This window comes from Notolabrus celidotus, chromosome 20 (genome assembly GCF_009762535.1).
Source record: "Notolabrus celidotus isolate fNotCel1 chromosome 20, fNotCel1.pri, whole genome shotgun sequence".
NCBI classification, from domain to species: domain Eukaryota; kingdom Metazoa; phylum Chordata; class Actinopteri; order Labriformes; family Labridae; genus Notolabrus; species Notolabrus celidotus.
This window is the reverse complement of record NC_048291.1, coordinates 10026105-10046150: the sequence shown is the minus strand read 5'-3', so window position 1 is coordinate 10046150 and position 20046 is coordinate 10026105. Positions and strand designations below refer to the sequence as shown.

Here is a 20046-nt window from a genome sequence, read left to right as displayed (position 1 = left end):
TCATCCTGTAAAACATTTAAAAGGTATTTCAGCTATTTTAAATCTCTATATTGTAGCAGCTGTTAACTTGTTATTGTTAAAATACTGAATGATATGTTCATCGACCGGTAAATACATCTATTTCTTACCTATAAATAAAAAGAACATATATTATTCACTGAAGAAAAAAAAATGAAGTATTGCATGTATGAGTTACAGGTTCATATAGTTTACCTGTAAGAAATGGAACACAATGAACACAGTGTGCATTCTGAGCAAGTCATTTTAAACAGTATCTTCACAAGTAACAATCTATTTTGGAACAACATTTATGCTTTGTATTTACACAGACAGAGAAAGGGGCTGCATCAAAAAAATAAAAGAACACTCATGAAGTAGTTTTAGTCAAAGAATGAACAACAATCATGCTGAATAGTCACCTGTAAGAAAATGTGAGCGCTCACCTGCACTGGTCTGCTGCTGAGAGACTTATGGTCTCTGTGTTTGTGTGAGATCAGACAAAACTCCTTCAGTTACCGTTTCTGTGGAAATGAAACTGAAACTGTTTTCTTAGAGAAAAGTAGTCCTCCTTTAAAGTGTGTGTTAAAATGATCCAGATATGTGCTTGTAAAAGATCTTCAAGCTGATTATTTTCATTTGTAGTTATCATTTGAATGATTATATAAAGTGAAATGACTCTGTGAGTGGAGTGAATGGAAAGCAGCCTGGGGGTTTAACACTGGGTGTGTGCTTTGGACTGCATGTTGGTAAACTACTACCAAAGTTGTGCCTGGTATATCCTTAGCCAGAATTACTATCATAGATCAACTACAAATCCCTCTACATCCATGATGTTAACATATAGCTCAGTTTAAGTATGATTTTCTTTCGGTTCTGTATTTGTTGTGCTTTTGCTTTTGGTGTAATAATATGTTCTTAGAGAGTTGCCGTAGCTGCCGTAAAACAGTTGTTTTTGCTGAAATCTGGCTCGGTGTGTACTAAAGCTGAAGCCGTGGCCGGAGAAGTCATACGTTTATATTCCGTCAATTATTTTCCTACCAAGTATATTCAGTTAGGCGAAAACAAAAAGCACATGATCACACATGTAACGCTGTATGACTTATCGTCAATCAAAATGTTCCTTGCATTAAACAGATCTCTTTCACACGAGTATAAAGGCTTCTGATAGGACTGCCTGGGACTTGGCTCCAGACAAGGACTTGTGAAAGTCACAAGGGATGAAAACACTCATACAGATAAGTCTTGAATCTGTTTGTTGGGCTGTTTTGCATGAGGCACAGATAGTGTTAGAGATTGACGCACCTTTTTTTTTAATGGTTTTGGCACATCTGACTTCTGCTGCTAAAGTTGACTTAAAAAAACTGAAAGAGGTCTGGCTGACAAACCAAAACATTTAATAATCACAATTTTCACATCACAGAAAAAAAACAACCATAAGAAGATTACAATCCTGTTCATAAAGTCTGGATATTATCAGAGAAATGACACACTATAAAACTTTAACTTATCAGGTAAGACTGTCTTCATCTCAGTATTGAGTCATTACTGTTATTTAGACATACTGGAGCATTGATGATGGCAGAGCAGTGCATTAAAGAAAAAAAATCCTCAGATCAAATACTTTTGCAATAAAGAAGAATTTCTCTGATATTAACAAACTGCAGTTTTGCAATAAGAGCCATTAGAGCTGTGGCTGAGGAGGCACAGCAGAGAATTGAAGAATTGAAGCCATTGAGGAAGTGTGAATGTGGCATGTATCATAAAAGCCCCTTAAAAACCAGATGACCGGTAAAGCTCTACATAAATGCAGTCTATCTTTTATCATTTTCAAAGAAGAAAAAAAAATAAGGGAAAGTGATTTATAGCAAATGTTTTTTCCATCCAGGCTAAGTCTGTCAAAGTATTATGATGATAATAATAGTAACACATTTTTATTTATAACGCACTTTTCATTTCAAGAAATCTCAAAGTGCTACAGGCACACAGTGAACTGAAAGGAGTTAAAAGCCTCTTTAAAGAGGAAGGTCTTTAAGTGTTTTTTAAAAGCATCCACGGTCTGTGGGGTCCTGAGGTGGCTGGGCAGAGAGTTCCACAGACATGGTGTAGCAGCACAGAAGTGCCCAGTCTATCATGGTCCGGAGCTTGGTACTGGGAGGGTGGAGGAGGTTTTGATGTGCAGAGCGTGAATTCCGGGTTGGGGTTTGCTGGGTGAGGAGTTCTTTGTGGTATAGTGGGGCGTTTCCATAGATGCACTGATGGGTGATGAGAGTGACTTTGTAGGAGACTTTTGCTGGGGGTCCCAATGAGGAGGGCATTGCAGTAGTCGAGTCTGGAGGAGATGAAGGCGTGGACAAGCTTTTCAGCATCAGATACAGTGAGGGAGGGGCAGAGTCTGGCAGTGTTCTCTAAGTGGGAGAAGCAGGATTTGCACAGATGTTTAATGTGGTTGTCAAAAGTTCGGTGAGGGTCCAGTCTCACACCGAGGTTGGTGACAGTGGATGAAATGGGGATGGATTGTCCAGAAAAGGTGATGGTGGTTATGGAGGATGATTGGATCTGGTGGGGAGTGCCAATAAGTATGGCTTCGGATTTGGAGAAGTTGAATTGAAGGTAGTTCTGACTCATCCACGCCTTTATCTCCCCCAGGCAGGTGGCGAGTGTTGAGAGTGGTGACTGAGCAGTTGAATCAGTTTTGATGTACAGCTGGGTGTCATCGGCGTAACAGTGGATTTAAATTGCATACAGGCCGATGACCAAGGGGGAGCATGTACATGGTGAAGAGCATTGGACCAAGTACAGACCCTTGAGGGACACCGCAGGTGAGAGGAAGAGTTGTAGAATGAAAAATTGAAACTCAGTTGATTTGTCATTCATCCCCTAACAATGATAGTAAGATGTGATGACAGCCTGCAGACTCTCAGCCCTCTGCAGCATACAGAGATAACAGCCCATCTCTCAATTTTATCGAAGCAACACTTATATTTTTGGCAATATGACAAAAAAACAAAAAACAATAATGACGATAAATATAAAGAAGCAGCACAGGCATGGGCAAATCCAGGATCTTGAGTTGCAGTTTCTGGCTGACTCTCTGTTCCAATTCAACTCATTGTTTTGCCTGCTTTCTGGCCTGAATGGTTCCTGATTGTATCTGCTTTCTGGCCTGCGTGGTTTCTGATTGTGCCTGTTTTCTGGCCTACTTGGTTCCTTATAGTGGACTTTGCTGTCCATCACAATACACAAGAACAGTCCAAGGATGGCAAGGTGCCCCCAAACATTTTGGATGTCGGAAACATCGACATTACCTCGAATTTGGTTTCTAAGAGTCTGGTGGTTTGCACTCAGAGAAAACTTTGCGATCTCTCTTAAGAGACTCAAAGTGATCTGATAGGTATGATGTGGATCATAAGATGTCCCCAGGTTGTCTGAGTTGTCATAATGCTGTGTGATATACACTTGGTCTATACACTGGTCCCTGACTCTGATTATGATCCTGTCCCTGTTTCCTTCATTAGACAAAGTTGGGGGATTGACAACATGGGGTGGAAGCGGAACTGACGTGCCTTGATTGAGATTTCCAACAGTGTAGTACTGATGTCCTCGGGGTGGTGGGTCCAACAGTTCCTCATAGTTGCCGTAATGATGGGAGCAATAATCTCCATTTCTTGGGTCAAAGGTCAGTTGTATTCCATTGTTGTCAGTAATGATAACTCGGTTGGCAAACCAGTGAAGCAGCACCAGACTGTGTGCGGGGACAGACTGGCCAAAGTCGATTTTCTTCAAGTCATTAATTGAATCAAGCTTTTTCACAGCAGAGACAGAGGATAGGGCAAAGAGTAGAGCTACACAGCACCATGCAACTCTTCTGGTCATTTTCATCATCCTGTAAAACATTTAAAAATTGTTTCAGCTATTTTAAATCTCTATAGTGTAGCAGCTGTTTACTTGTTATTGTTAAAATACTGAATGTAATGTTCATCGACTGGTAAATACATCTATTTTTTACCTGTAAGTAAAAAGAAAATTACGGAAGAGGATTAGGGCCACTTAAAGAAATAAAAAAATTAAAATTTCGAGAAAGAAAACTCGAAACTTTTGAGAAAGAAAACTTTGCGATTTTATAAAGTCGTAAATCTATAACAAATCAAACTCAAAATTTTTGAGTTCAAAAAGTTGTACATTTTTGACACAAAACTAAAAATTTCCGATATTATAAAGTTGTAGATTTTCGAGAAAAAACATAAAAAGTTCGAGTTTTTAAAGACGCAAATCTGCGAGAAATCAAACTCGAAATTTTTGAGTTTATAAAGTCATACATTTACAAGAAAACTTTGAATTTGTAGATTTTTAACAAACTGCCCTTTGCCCATTTCACTGCATCATGGACCCACTTCTCTGCCTTATATCAAATTGTACTTCCTACTTGGACTCAGCAATAAAAATATACTACTGATTTTAGCACAGAATCATCACATTATTCTATATCCTTGCACCTTGTAACATCATGTGAACAACATAAACATGTAAACATCACATGAACAACATAAACATGGAAACAAGAATATAGAATCTATATCCTTGCATCTGCCCACTGAGGTGGATTTCTTTTTGGATAAGTCCAATCACCTCCTCCAGATCAGTGTGCTGCTTTCTTATGAACAGCCCCAATATACAGCAGTCATTTCAAAGTCGGGATGCTTATAATAATGTGATGATTCTAGGCTAAAATCAGCAGTATCTGATTAAAAACTCAATTTATTTATTTTTTTCCCGAAACTCTTGTCTTAATAATCTCGGAAATTTCGAGTTTTTTCTCAAAAATGTAGGACTTTATAAACTCGAAAATTTCGAATTTGATTACTCAAAAAAAATTTGAGTTTTCTTTCTTCTCTCAGGTTCATATAGTTTTCCTCTAAGAAATGAAACACAATTAACAAAGAGTGTTGTGAAGTTTATCTGATGGTCATATAAGCTGTAGCATTCAAAGTCACTTTAAACAGTATCTTCAAAAGTAACAATCTATTTTTGAACAACATTAACGCTTTGTGTTTACACAGACAGAGAAAGGCCCTGCAACAAAAGAAGATTAAAGAACACTCATAAAGTAGTTTTAGTCAAAGAATGAAAAACAATCAGAGCTCACCTGCACTGGTCTGCTGCTGAGAGTCTTCTGGTCTCTGTGTTTGTGTGATAACAGACAAAACTCCTTCAGTTACCGTTTCTGTGTAAATGAAACAAAGAAAACAAGAGTTACTGGTTGTACCAGAAAGTTTGATTATCTTTTGTCCTCTTAAAGAAAATTAGTTCTCCTTTAAAGTGTGTGTTAAAATGAACCAGATATATGCATGTAAAATTGCTTAAAGCTGATTCTTTTTCATTTGTAGTTATCGTTGGAATGATTATATAAAGTAAAGTTACTCTAAGTCTTAAAGTTGTTTTATTATCATGTTAGTGATGGAAAGTAGCCTGGGGGTTTAACACTGGGTGTGTGCTTTGGACTGCATGGTGGTAAACTACTACCAAAGTTGTGCCTGGTACATCATTAGTCAGAATTACTATCATAGATCAAACTACAAATCACTCTACATTCATGATGTTCACAAATAGCTCAGTTAAAGTATGTTTTTGTAATTTTTTGGGTCCCAATGAATGTTTTAATTTTCTTTTGAAGATTTCAAACTTAACTGTGATGTTTACCATGTAGGACAGCAGATTTGGTGTACATTGTAAAGTATATTATTTACCTACTTAACAAAAGAGCCAAAACTCTTCATAGAAGCCTTGAAGTGGAGTGAAATATGATGAGGTCTATCTATGTTTTGTTCTCAATTTTTTAACATCCATTTAAAAAATCTCTGCTCTGCCAGAAATGATTATCAGCAGTTACAGATTACAGCTGGATCTTGACCCGTGGTGTTGGTTCTGGTCTCTAGGTCAGGGCTTTCTAACCTTGACATGCCAAGAACCCCCATATAGCATTAGCCTCTAAGTGGGACCCCCTTCTTGTGAATTTTTAACCTTTATTTAACCAGATAAGTCCCATTGAGATCAAGACCTCATTTTCAAGGGTGACCTGGCCAAGAGGTCAGCAGCACACGTCAGAATAAATGGCACAACTCAACAACATGGAACATATATGCAGACAGTATGTAGAAGCAAACAATAATAATTTAAAAAGTGCAACTTATTTTCAAGTAAAGTGCAGTTTGTGAATATAAAACAGCATTTTAAAAACACAGGCACTGTTCTGGGGTCTTTCTTTCATTTAAGATAGACTTAAAGGTGTCCAGAGAGATGAGATCCGACAGATTCAAGTCCTTCTGGAGTTTATTCCAAGCAGTAGGAGCAGCAAAACTGAACGCTCTCTTACCGAACTCTGTCCGAACACGGGGAACACACATCCGCAAGGTGTCGCAGGAGCGCAAGGCATAGTGACTTCCTGATCTCTGAAGATAAACACATAAATACATTGGGATCAAGCCAAGTAGACATTTGTAAATTATATGAAGCCAATGTGTTTGCCTGCGCACACTCAGGGATGAATGTATTTCATTCATTGTATATTCCAATAACATATATGAAACATTACAACTCTTTAATGATTTCCTTTCTTAATTTTTGGAAATTATCTTGTTATCCATTTCAATCAATTCCTTTTTTCTAAACAGTCTTTTTTTCTAAATTTTCTGAGAACACATTCGGGCAGATCACATCATTATCGTGCGTCATTCAGAATCAGAATCAGAATCAGCTTTATTCGCCAAGTGTGCTTGAACACACAAGGAATTTGACTTTAGTAAACTGTGCTCTCTTTGTACAAGGCATAAGAATAGAAATAAGAATAAGAACTACAATAAAAAATAAAATAAAAATATTATAACAATAACCTTAGCTATAAATACAAGAAACAAAAAATAGGCTTGACTAATATGTACAGGCTAAAATAATATGATAAAGTGCAGTGGAGAGATGCAGAGGTAGTTTTACATTATAAAATAGTAGTTAAATAGTACAAAAAATAGAAATATGGAATTCTGCTTAAAGAATTGTTGCATTGTGTATCTACATGTATATTTACAGAGAGTTCATAGTTGCTGTAGTGAAACCATACTTTACGTCTATGACTTATACCAGCAGGTTTTAGATGCCCATTGCTGTGGTTCACTTGCAGCTGAGTCATGTTCACTTTGGTCACCTAGTAGCCTTTCTCTTTAAAAACCAACAAAAAAATTTCCCTTTTAAGAGGCGCTTAGCTAGCTTTCAGTGATGCAGGAACTTCCTGATACATCCATGTCTCTCGTAGTAGCTCCTCAAATTTGATTGGCTGGAGTGGTGTGTGATTATTATATTTTTTTTAACTAAAAGATGAGGACTGAAAAAGAAACATCTCAGATTTCAATATGCAATTTAGAATGACATGTATAAGGACTTATTGTCAATCAAAATGTTCCTTGCATTAAACAGATCTCTTTCACACGAGTATAAAGGCTTCTGATAGGACTGCATGGGATTTGGCTCTAAACAAGGACTTGTGAAAGTCACAAGGGATGGAAACACTCATACAGATACGTCTTGAATCTGTTTGTTGTGCTGTGTTTTGCATGAGGCAGAGATAGTGTTAGAAATGGATTCACCTTTTTCATGGTTTTGGCATATCTGACTTCTGCTGCTAAAGTTGACTTAAAGGAACTGAGAGAGGTCTGGCTGACAAACCAAAACATTTAATAATCACAATTTTCACATCACAGAAAAAAACAACCATAACAAGATTACAATCCTGTTTATAAAATCTAGATATTATCAGAGAAAGGACACACTATAAAACTTTAACTTATCAGGTAAGACTGTCTCCACCTCTATCAGTTGCAGGAGGAATCAGCATTGAGTCATTACTGTTATTTAGACATACTGGAGCATTGATGATGGCAGAGCAGTGCATTAAAACAAACAAACAATCCTCAGATCAAATAATTTTGCAATAAACAAAAACTTTCTATGATATTAACAAACTGCCTGCAGTCTAGAAATATTCACAAATGATTAGCTGATTAGTAGCATTGCATGACACTATACAATCATGTGAAGATGTGTAAAAGGGTGCATGTGGCATGTATCATAAAAGCCCCTTAAGAGCCAGATGACCGGTAAAGCTCCACATAAATGCAGTCTATCTTTTATCATTTTCAAAGAAGAAAAAATATAAGGGAAAGTGATTTATAGCAAATATTTTTTCCATCCAGGCAAAGTCTGTCAAAGTATTATGATGATAATAATAGTAACACATTTTTATTTATAACGCGCTTTTCATTTCAAGAAATCTCAAAGTGCTACAGGCACACAGTGAACTGAAAGGAGTTAAAAGCCTCTTTAAAGAGGAAGGTCTTTAAGTGTTTTTTAAAAGCATCCACGGTCTGTGGGGTCCTGAGGTGGCTGGGCAGAGAGTTCCACAGACGTGGTGCAGCAGCACAGAAGTGCCCGGTCTATCATGGTCCGGAGCTTGGTACTGGGAGGGTGGAGGAGGTTTTGATGTGCAGAGCATGAATTCCGGGTTGGGGTTTGCTGGGTGAGGAGTTCTTTGTGGTATAGTGGGGCGTTTCCATAGATGCACTGATGGGTGATGAGAGTGACTTTGTAGGAGACTTTTGCTGGGGGTCCCAATGAGGAGGGCATTGCAGTAGTCGAGTCTGGAGGAGATGAAGGCGTGGACAAGCTTTTCAGCATCAGATACAGTGTGGGAGGGGCGGAGTCTGGCAATGTTCTCTAAGTGGAAGAAGCAGGATTTGCACAGATGTTTAATGTGGTTGTCAAAAGTTCGGTGAGGGTCCAGTCTCACACCGAGGTTGGTGACAGTGGATGAAATGGGGATGGATTGTCCAGAAAAGGTGATGGTGGTTATAGAGGATGATTGGACCTGGTGGGGGGTGCCATTAAGTATGGCTTCGGATTTAGAGCAGTTGAGTTGAAGGTAGTTCTGACTCATCCATGCCTTTATCTCCCCCAGGCAGGTGGTGAGTGTTGAGAGTGGTGACGGAGCAGTTGAATCAGTTTTGATGTACAGCTGGGTGTCATCGGCGTAACAGTGGATTTAAATTGCATACATGCCGATGACCAAGGGGGAGCATGTACGTGGTGAAGAGCATTGGACCAAGTACAGACCCTTGAGGGACACCGCAGGTGAGAGGAAGAGTTGTAGAATGAAAAATTGAAACTCAGTTGATTTGTCAATCATCCCCTAACAATGATAGTAAGATGTGATGAAAGCCTGCAGACTCTCAGCCCTCTGCAGCATACAGAGAAGAGCAGCCCATCTCTCAATTTTATCGAAACAACACTTATACTTAAGTAAATCTGACTAACAAAAACATAACAATAATGATGATAATGACGATAAATACAAAGACAAAGCCCAGGCATGGGCAAATCCAGGATCTTAAGTTGTGGTTGCTGACTGACTCTCTGTTTCGATTCAACTCATTAATATGCCAGCTTTCTGGCCAGTGTGGTTCCTGATAGTTCCTGCTTTCTGACCTGCGTGGTTCCTGATTGTGCCTGCTTTCTGGCCTGCGTGGTTTCTGATTGTGCCTGCTTTCTGAGCTACGTGGTTTCTGATTTTGCCTGCTTTCTGGCCTGCTCGGTTTCTGATTGTGCCTGCTTTCTGGCCTGCGTGGTTCCTGATTGTGCCTGCTTTCTGGCCTGCGTGGTTCCTGATTGTGCCTGCTTTCTGGCCTGCTCGGTTCCTGATTGTGCCTGCTTTCTGGCCTGCTTGGTTCCTTATAGTGGACTGTGCTGTTCATCACAACACACAAGAACAGTCCAAGGATGGCAAGGTGCCCCCAAACATTTTGGATGTCGGAAACATTGACATTACCTCGAATTTGATTTCTAAGATACGTCCGAGTCTGGTGGTTTGCACTCAGAGAAAACTTTGCGATCTCTCTTAAGAGGCTCAAAGTGATCCGATAGGTATGATGTGGATCATAAGGTGTCCCTAGGTTGTCTGAGTTGTCATAATGCTGTGTGATATACACTTGGTCTATCCACTGGTCCCTGACTCTGATTATGATCCTGTCCCTGTTTCCTTCATTAAACAAAGTTGGGGGATTGACAACATGGGGTGGAAGCGGAACTGACGTGTCTTGATTGAGATTTCCAACAGTGTAGTACTGATGTCCTCGGGGTGGTGGGTCCAACAGTCCCTCAAAGTTGCCGTAATGATGTGAGCAATAATCTCCAGTGCTGGGGTCAAAGGTCAGTCGTATTCCATTGTTGTCATTAATGATAACTTGGTTGGCAAACCAGTGAAGCAGCACCAGACTGTGTGTGGGCACAGACTGGCCAAAGTTAATTTTCTTCAGATCGTTGATGGATTTCAGCTTTTTCACAGCAGACACAGAGGATAGGGCAAAGAGCAGAGCTACACAGCACCATGCAACTCTTCTGGTCATTTTCATCATCCTGTAAAACATTTAAAAGGTATTTCAGCTATTTCAAATCTCTATATTGTAGCAGCTGTTTACTTGTTATTGTTAAAATACTGAATGATATGTATCCTCTTCCATAGAAAATACATTATCCACTAGAGAAGAAAAAATGAAGTATTAAATTTATGAGTTACAGGTTCATATAGTTTACCTCTAAGAAATGGAACACAATGAACACAGAGTGTTATGAAGTTTATCTGATGGTCCTATAAAGCTGTAGCATTGTGAGCAAGTCACTTCACAAGTAACAATATATTTTGGAACAACATTTACGCTTTGTGTTTACACAGACAGAGAAAGGGGCTGCACAAAAAGATTAAAGAACACTCAGTAGTTTTAGTCAAAGAATGAACAACAATCATGCTAAATAGTCGCCTGTAAAAGAATGTGAGAGCTCACCTGCACTGGTCTGCTGCTGAGAGACTTCTGGTCTCTGTGTTTGTGTTAGAACATGCTAAACTCATTCAGTTCCCGTTTCTGTGGAAATGAAACTAAAAAGAAATGAGTTACTGTTGTTACCAAAAAGTTTCATAATCTTCTGTCCTCTAAAAGAAAAGTAGTCCTCTTTTAAAGTGTGCATTAAAATGATCCAGATATGTGCTTTTAAATGTGATTAAAGCCAAATGATTATATAAAGTGAAGTGACTCTGTGGGTCAGAAGGTTTTTTATTCAACTCCTCCCTCTGAATGAACTTTATCTTATACCCTGTGCAATACATTGCGCAATATCCCTGCCACTTCAACATCCTGTAAATAATTAATTCCTAGTGATTTTGTACATAGCTAACTCTAACTATTCTGTGTTTCTGTATATAGTTATTATTAATCCAAATTAATATTTTATTCATATTAATATCCTATGTTATTCCTTCTTTCTATTAATATTTTGACTTTTTTCATACTAAGTAAAAGAGCATTCTGTAACAACTGAATTCCCCCCCCCAGGATAAATCAAGTATTTCTGATACTGATTTGCATGTTTGATTTGATTTGCCTATGACTAGGCTCCAACAAAGGACTTGTGAAAGTCACAAGGGATGGAAACAGTCATACAGATAAGTCTTGAATATATTTGTTGGGCTGTGTTTTGCATGAGGCACAGATAGGCACATCTGACTTCTGCTGCTAAAGTTGACTTAAAAAAACTGAAAGAGGTCTGGCTGACAAAACAAAATATTTATTATCACAATTCTCACATCACATAAAAAAAACAACCATAAGAAAATTACAACCCTGTTTATAAAATCTGGATATTATCAGAGAAAGGACACACTTTAAAACTTTAACTTATCAGGTAAGACTGTCTTCATCTCTATCAGTTGCAGAAGGAATCAGCATTGAGTCATTACTGTTATTTAGACATACTGGAGCATTGATGATGGCAGAGCAGTGCATTAAAACAAACAAACAAACAAAATCCTTTTTTTGACAACATATCTGTTGATTTTTAACTATAAGGTTATAAACAGATGAGTACATAGAAATTATTTAGTAAATATAACAACTTAAAAGTACACAGAAAAAAGATTAAACAAAGGTGTGTGTGATGTTGAAGTGGACAGTAGGTGGAATAAAAACACTGCAGGTAATCTACCAATCAGAGATGTTCAACAATGCTGGCCCCGCCCCCCAAAGTCCTGGTACCTTTGAAAAGTATCACCCCAAAGCAGGGGCTTTTAAGGGGGAGATTTTCTAACGCAGAAATAAATTTAGACCTTGGTTCCTCCTCCGGTCGAAAAGCAAAGGGTAAAGTTCCTGCTGTGGAAAAACACCCTAAATGACACATAGAGCCCTTTGTGGAGACAGTGGAGAATAAAGGGGCTGTATTTGTGTTTTATATTTGTGTTTTTTTCTATGGAGAAACTGAAACCCTGAGACCTCCTCTTCTGATGTAGCCCTCCAGAGCAAGCAAATATATCAAGATTATTTCAGAATCTGTACTGAACATTACTTATCCTTGTGATAATTGGCTGCACTCAATAATATCAAAACAACAGCAACGATGAAAACCAACAGAATTTTCATGCACATATCGTCATTTTGGGGTGCTGGGGTGTAGTTAGCAGCCGATCCCGCGCTCCAATTCCACTCGTGTGGCCGTCCACTTTGTTCCTGAAAGTGATAGTGGTGCCTTTTCTCCATCACAATACACAAGAACAGTCCAAGGCAGGCAAGGTGTCCCCACGTGTTTCTGATTGTGGACATATTAGCGTTACTCCCGAGGCGGTTCCTGAGATACTGCAGAGTCTGATCATTCCCTCCCTCAGTAAACTCTCTGATCTGTCGTAAGAGGTTTGTAGTGATCTGGTAGGTATGATCTGGATTATAGGTTCTCCCCTGGTGCTGTGTGATATAGACTTGGTCTATCCTATGCCCCCTGGCTCTAATTATGATCCTGTCCATGTTTTCCCCCATGTACGGGGACCTGGTATTGACAACATAAGATGGAAGTGGAACTGACGTTTCCTGATTAAGATTTCCAACAGTGTAGTAGTTTTGTCCATTAGGAGGCGTGTCAAGCAGTTCCTCGAAGTTGCCGTAGTAATGTGAGCCATAATCTCTATTTCCTGGATTAAAGGTCAGACATAAAATCTGGTTATGATCAATGTCCACTGTGTGGGCGAACCAGTAGAGCAGCACCAGACTGTGTGCAGGCACAGACCGGCCAAAGTCGATTTTCTTCAAGTCATCAATTGAATCAAGCTTTTTCACAGCTGACACAGAGGATAGGGCAAAGAGCAGAGCTACACAGCACCATGCAACTCTTCTGGTCATTTTCATCATCCTGTAAAACATTAAAAAGGTTATTGCAATTATTTTTACTCGTTAATACATCTATTTCTTACCTAATGAGTAAAAAGAAAATTCATTATCCACAAGAGAAGAAAAAATGAAGAGTTACATTTTTGAGTTACAGGTTCATATAGTTCACCTCTAAGAAATGGAACACAATGAACACAGAGTGTTATGAAGTTTATCTGATGTTCATATAAAGCTGTAGCATTCTGAGCAAGTCATTTTAAACAGTATCCTCAAAAGTAACAATCTATTTTGGAACAACATTTACGCTTTGTGTTTACACCGACAGAGAAAGAGGCTGCAACCAAAAAGATTAAAAAACACTCATAAAGTTGTTTTAATCAAAGAATGAACAACAATCATGCTGAATAGTGGCCTGTAAAAGAATGTGAGAGCTCACCTGCACTGGTCTGCTGCTGAGAGACTTCTGGCATATGTGTTTGTGTGAGATCAGACAAAACTCCTTCAGTTACCTTTTCTGTGGAAATGAAACTGAAAATAAACAAGAGTTTCTGTTGTTACAGGAAAGTGTCATAATCTTCTGTCTTCTTAGAAAAAAGTAGTCCTCCTTTTAAAGTGTGTGTTAAATGATCCAGATTTGTGCTTGTAGAAGTGCTTCACGTCGGTTCTTTTTCATTTGTAGTTATCCTTTGAATGATTATAAAAAGTGGAGTGACTCAGAGTCTTAAGGTTTTTTTACTATCATGTTAGTGATGGAAAGCAGCCTGTGGGTTTAACACTGGGTGTGTGCTTTGGACTGCATGTTGGTAAACTACTACCAAAGTTGTGCCTGGTATATCATTAGCCAGAATTACTATCAAAGATCAACTACAAATCACTCTACATTCATGATGTTCACATATAGCTCAGTTTAAGTATGTTTTTGTAATTTTGGGGTCCTAATTGAATGTTTTTAAATTTATTTGAAGATATCTGTTCAAACTTAACTGTGATGTTTACAATGTACACCAAATCTGCTGTCCTTCATAGTACAACATATTAGTTACCTACTTCAATTTTATTTTTACTGCAACATATATCTGTGCCAAAACTCTTTGTAGAAGCATGGAAGTGGAGGGAAATATGATGAGGTCTATCTATGTTTTGTTCTCAATTTTTTAACATCAATCTCAAAAATCTCTGCTGTGCAAGAAATGATTACCAGCAGTTAAAGATTACAGCTGGATCTTAACCTGTGGTGTTGGTTTTGGTCTCTAGGTCAGGGCTTTCTAACCTTGACATGCCAAGAACCCCCATATAGCATTAGCCTGTGACTCGGACCCCCTTCTTGGCAAGTGTATTTAATTAGGGCCTGAGCACTGACACGCAGTGGCGGCGAGGCCCTATTGTATCCCTAAGGATCGCTATGATTTTTCTGCTGCGTAAAAGCCAAATTGGCATGCCTCAACGTGGCCCAAAACTCACCAAACTTTGTCCGCAATTCAGTCATGGCGTAAAATGTATGAATTCATTGCTTTCGTGCCCATATCTGCTCCATAGCGCCCTGTAATGACTTAAAAGGCCAGCCCCTCATGCTACTTTCACCTATATGCATGACATTTTTTTTGCATATCTACCATCCCAAGACCTACAAAAAAGTTCCTAGCGTTTCGGTGAAATCCCAACAAGAAGAGCAGAAATTTGAGGTATAAGGGTTTTCACTGTTTTTGGCACTGTGCCAAATGTTTTAGGATATTGAAACCTTAATATCTCGCACATACAATGTTGGATCAGGACCAGGGCAGTCATGCATGATAAGCGCCCCAGCCTGAACGTCTCTATATGCAAATATTCACCTATATGTTATAGCCCTGCCCCCTACTGGCCACAGGAAATCACATCTTACTTTGTGGTGTATAGCTCCTCCTCTTTTGAGTGTGTATATTTCAAATGTCCATAGAAACGGCCTTCACACCTTCATGAAGCATCACAGGTCAGACTGTGATCTGTCGTTGAAGGGTGTGTCTTTGGCGACGCCTCTAACATTGATCTCTTGCCATGAAACAGGAAATATATAGCTCCTTTATACAGTGATCAATCTGTTTCAAATTGCATACACATGATCAGGGTCCATCCCTCAACACATCTATGGGCTCATTTCTCTCCAACAGTCATAGCACCACCCACAGGAAATACACGGTACTGACATTTACATACAATACCCAATCTCTTCCAAATTTTTGCAAATGTCATCATGGTCCTAGCCTTACCTCAGCTGCATAAACATTATGCCCATATGAATAACGCCACCTAATGGACACAATCGGTATTTACTCTCAGAACCTTTTTTTAACATGCTTGTGATCACAACTCTTTCTATAATGATCTGTGATGAACAATCCTTTAGAACATAATTAAATTCACAGCACCACGTACTGGTGACAGGCACTACTGCAATGTACACTATGCTGATAACTGCATGAGTATGCTCACAGTTTCAGCTCAGGCCTCATAAAGTGCAGCACAACAACACCTGCTGCATATCAGGCGGTGGTGCAAATCCGGCGGTTGTGTGACGGCCCGTTCATAGCCGCTTGCAGGTTTTAAGTCAATGTATATTCCAATGACATATATCAAACATTACAACTTTTTAATGATTTTAAACAAAAATTATCTTCTCATTCATTTCATTCAATTCCTTTTTTCTAAACAGTCTTTTTTTCTAAATTATCTGAGAACACATGCTGGCAGATCACACCATTATCGTGAGCCAATCATATTTGCTGTGGTGAAGCCACACTTTACGTCTATGGCTCGTATCAGCAGGTTTTAGATGCCCATTGCTGTGGTTCACTTGCAGCTGCGTCATGTTCACTTTGATCACCATGTAGCCTTTTTCTTTAAAAACAAAAACTAAATCGTTTTAAGAGGCGCTTAGCTAGTTTTCAGTGATTCAGAATCTTCCTGATACATCCATGTCTCTCGTAGTGGCTGCAGAAATGGACGTACCTTTTTCATGGTTTTGGCACATCTGACTTCTGCTGCTAAAGTTGTCTTAAAAAAACTGAAAGAGGTCTGGCTGACAAACCAAAACATTTAATAATCACAATTATCACATCACAGAAAAAACACAACCATAAGAAAATTAACTTATCAGGTAAGACTGTCTTCATCTCAGCATTCAGTTATTACTGTTATTTAGACATACTGGAGCATTGATGATTGCAGAGCAGTGCATTCAAACAAAAAACAAAAAAATAAATCCTCTTTTTTTGACAATATATCTGTTGATTTCTGACTATAAAGATGGGTTTATAAACAGATGAGTACATAAAACTGGTTTTGTAAATATAACAACTTAAAAGTACATGTACACAAAAAAGTTAAAACAAAGGTGTGTGTGATGTTAATGTGGACGTTCAGCAATGCTGGCCCACCCCCCTAAAGTCCTTGGACCTTTTAAAAGTACTACCCCCCAAGCAGGGGCTCTTAAAGGGGAGATTTTCTACCCCAGAATTAAATTTAGACCTTGGTTCCTCCAGTCGAAGACCATATAGTTCAGGTATAAAGTCCCTAGTTTCGGGGAAAGTTCCTGCTGTGGAAAAACACCCTAAATGACACCCTAAGCCCTTTGTGGAGACAATGGAGTATAAAGGAGCTATAGCTGTAGTTTTTTTCTAAGGAGAAACGAAAACCCTGAGACCTCCTTTTCTAATGTAATAAAAAGCTAAACTTTGATACTTCTACATGTAAAAGTACCCTTGTTCCTTTTGCAAGAAACTAACCCCAAATGTGTTATTGAAGTCATAGCCTGCAGTGTAGAAATGTGAGTAAATAATTAGCTGATCAGAAGCATTACAATGTACTACATTGCCGCCTTGGCAGGTTAAGTCTATGAAGATACTTGAATTAGATATTTACAGCAGAAGTCTGAATAAGTGCCTTGAGATCAAAGACTGCTGATTTTATACCAAGCAAACATGAAACTTAATAAAATAACTGGTCACCTCCTCACATGGTAATGAGGTGTGCTGATCACTGAATCAATTCTCAATAACGTTTAATGAATGAATCAAAGGTACTTTAACTTTGAAGATTCTCAGCCCTCCAGAGCAGGCATATATATCAAGATTATTTCAGAATCTGAACTGAACATTACTAAAACATGAGATCATTTGGCTGCACTGAATAATAGGAAAACAACAGCAACAATGAAAACCAACAGAATTTTCATGCACAGATTGTCATCTTGGGGTGCTGGGGTGTAGTATGCAGCCGATCCTGTGTTCCAATTCCACTCGTGATTCTGCCCGCTTTGTAGCCTCCCGCTTTGTAGCCGTCCACTTTGTAGCTGTCCACTTTGTAGATGCCCGCTTTGTAGCTGCCCACTTTGTAGCTGTCCACTTTGTAGATGCCCGCTTTGTAGCCGCCCACTTTGTAGCTGTCCGCTTTGTTCCTGAAAGGGATAGTGGTGCCTTTTCTCCTTCGCAATAAACAAGAACAGTCCAATGCAGGCGAGGTGTCCCCACGTGTTTCTGATTGTGGACATATTAGCGTTACTCAGGAAGCGGTTCCTGAGATACTGCAGAGTCTGATCATTCCCTCCCTCAGTAAACTCTCTGATCTGTCGTAAGAGGTTTGTAGTGATCTGGTAGGTATGATCTGGATCGTATAGTCTCCCCTGGTGATGTGTGATATAGACTTGGTCTATCCTATGCCCCCTGGCTCTAATTATGATCCTGTCCATGTTTTCCCCTGTGTACGGGGACCTAGTATTGAGAACATAAGTCGGAAGTGGAACTGACGATTCTTGATTAAGATTTCCAACAATGTAGTACTGTTGTCCATTAGGAGATGGGGCAAGCAGTCCATCATAGTTGCCGTAATAATGTGAGCCATAATCTCCATTACCTGGATTAAACGTCAGCCATAATATCTGGTTATGATCAATGTTGACTGTTTGGGCGAACCAGTAGAGCAGCACCAGACTGTGTGCAGGCACAGACCGGCCAAAGTCGATTTTCTTCAAGTCATCAATTGAATCAAGCTTTTTCACAGCTGACACAGAGGATAGGGCAAAGAGCAGAGCTACACAGCACCATGCAACTCTTCTGGTCATTTTCATCATCCTGTAAAACATTTAAAAGTTATTTCAGCTATTTTTAATCTCTATTATAGCTGTTAACTTGTTATTGTTAAAATACTGAATGTAATGTTCATTGACTGGTTAATACATCTATGACTTACCTATAAATAAAAAGAAAATACTTTATCCACTAGAGAAGAAAAAATGAAGTATTACGTTTATGAGTTACAGGTTCATATAGTTTACCTCTAAGAAATGGAACACAATGAACACAGAGTGTTATGAAGTTTATCTGATGTTCATATAAAGCTGTAGCATTCTGAGCAAGTCATTTTAAACAGTATCCTCAAAAGTAACAATCTATTTAGGAACAACATTTACGCTTTGTGTTTTACACAGACAGAGAAAGAGGCTGCAACCAAAAAGATTGAAGAACACTCATAAAGTAGTTTTAGTCAAAGAATGAACAACAATCATGCTGAATAGTCGCCGGTATCAAAATGTGAGAGCTCACCTGCACTGGTCTGCTGCTGAGAGACTTCTGGTCTCTGTGTTTGTGTGATCAGACAAAACTCTTTTCGTTATTGTTACTGTGGAAATGAAAAAATAAAAACAAACAAGAGTTACCGGTTGTACCGGAAAGTTTGATTACCTTTGTCCTGTTAAAGAAAAGTAGTTCTCCTTTTAAGTGTGTGTTGAAATTATCCAGATATGTGCTTGTAAAAGTGCTTAGAGCTGATTTGTATTTGTTGTTGTCATTAGAATGATTATATAAAGTGAAGTGACTCTGTGAGTCATAAGGTTCTTTTATTTGCATGTTAGTAACAGACAATAGCCTGAGGGTTTGACACAGGGTGTGTGCTTTGGACTGCAGGGTGGCAAACTAGTATCAAAGTTGTGCCGGTTATATTATAATAACAAAGTTTATTAATATAGCACTTATCAAAGACATTAAAAAGTGCTAAAACAATATTACAAGATGGCCTTTCGATAAAAATGTTTTCAGCTGTGATTTTAAAGAAGATACTGATGTTGCTTGCCTGAGATTAGCTAGTATTACTATCATTGATCAACTACAAATCACTCTACATTCATGATGTTCACATATAGATTAGTGTAGGAGTTGTACAAACTTAACTGTGATGTTTATTATGTATATTGTGTGTTTTTCTGCTTCTGTTAAACTAACACTTGACAACCTAGGGGTTTCAAGTGGTCAGTGTTAATGCCAAGACTAAGGTGAGAAATCTAGTTCACTTCCAATTCACCAGCTGAGAAACATTGTTAAGCTTGGGCCCATTGTATCCACAGCTCAGATGGAAATGATCATGCATGCATTTATTTCCTCCCGGTTAGATTACTGCAATTCACTTTTCACTCTTCTCAATAAAACATCCCTGAATCAAACTGTATGCTCATATTTTGCGCTTCAGAAACAGATGGGTGATGTCATGGATAGTGGTGCAACGGATCATCGTTGATCCGTGATCCGTACGGATGCCTCTCCACGGTTCGGCACGGACGTGGTCTGCGGATCGGTTGATAAAAAAAGTTGCGCGTGTTCATGTGATGACTGCATGTTCAATCCACACTCACTCGTGAAGTGCAGCGGTATTCATGGCAGGTGAAGGAGCAGAGGAACTTGAAAAACCTCCTGCATCTCTTATGTCACATGTATGGGAGCATTTTGGTTTCCCTGTGAAATACAGTGAATGCTGAATGTGCTTGAGCCACGTTATG

The 20046-nt window shown here is 38.8% G+C and overlaps 2 protein-coding genes and 1 long non-coding RNA gene across 3 annotated transcripts in view; 1 reads left to right on the top strand and 2 right to left on the bottom strand.

Annotated features, from left to right (window-relative positions):
- The window catches only part of LOC117831876 (neuronal-specific septin-3-like), an 88900-nt gene that overhangs the window by 27573 nt on the left and 41281 nt on the right, over positions 1 to 20046 (top strand).
- On the bottom strand, positions 7700 to 11082 carry LOC117831877. The gene is made up of 2 exons (XM_034710768.1): positions 10881 to 11082; positions 7700 to 10455 (listed from the first exon to the last, which is right to left on the bottom strand). The coding sequence occupies exons 1-2, from the start codon at positions 10943 to 10945 to the stop codon at positions 9339 to 9341; spliced, it is 1182 nt and encodes a 393-aa protein (XP_034566659.1). The 5' UTR covers positions 10946 to 11082; the 3' UTR covers positions 7700 to 9338.
- LOC117831878 lies at positions 11643 to 14388 on the bottom strand. Its single transcript, XR_004635101.1, has 3 exons — positions 14292 to 14388; positions 13681 to 13772; positions 11643 to 13266 (listed from the first exon to the last, which is right to left on the bottom strand). It is a non-coding gene; the product is annotated as an uncharacterized LOC117831878 (long non-coding RNA).

Excerpts from the sequence above, each read along its gene's own strand:
- LOC117831877 (XM_034710768.1), bottom strand. The coding sequence starts at position 10,945 with ATGAGTTTAGCATGTTCTAACACAAACACAGAGACCAGAAGTCTCTCA. Across the intron at positions 10,456-10,880 it reads TCAGCAGCAGACCAGTGCAG|GATGATGAAAATGACCAGAA; the intron begins GTGAGCTCTCAC and ends AATGTTTTACAG.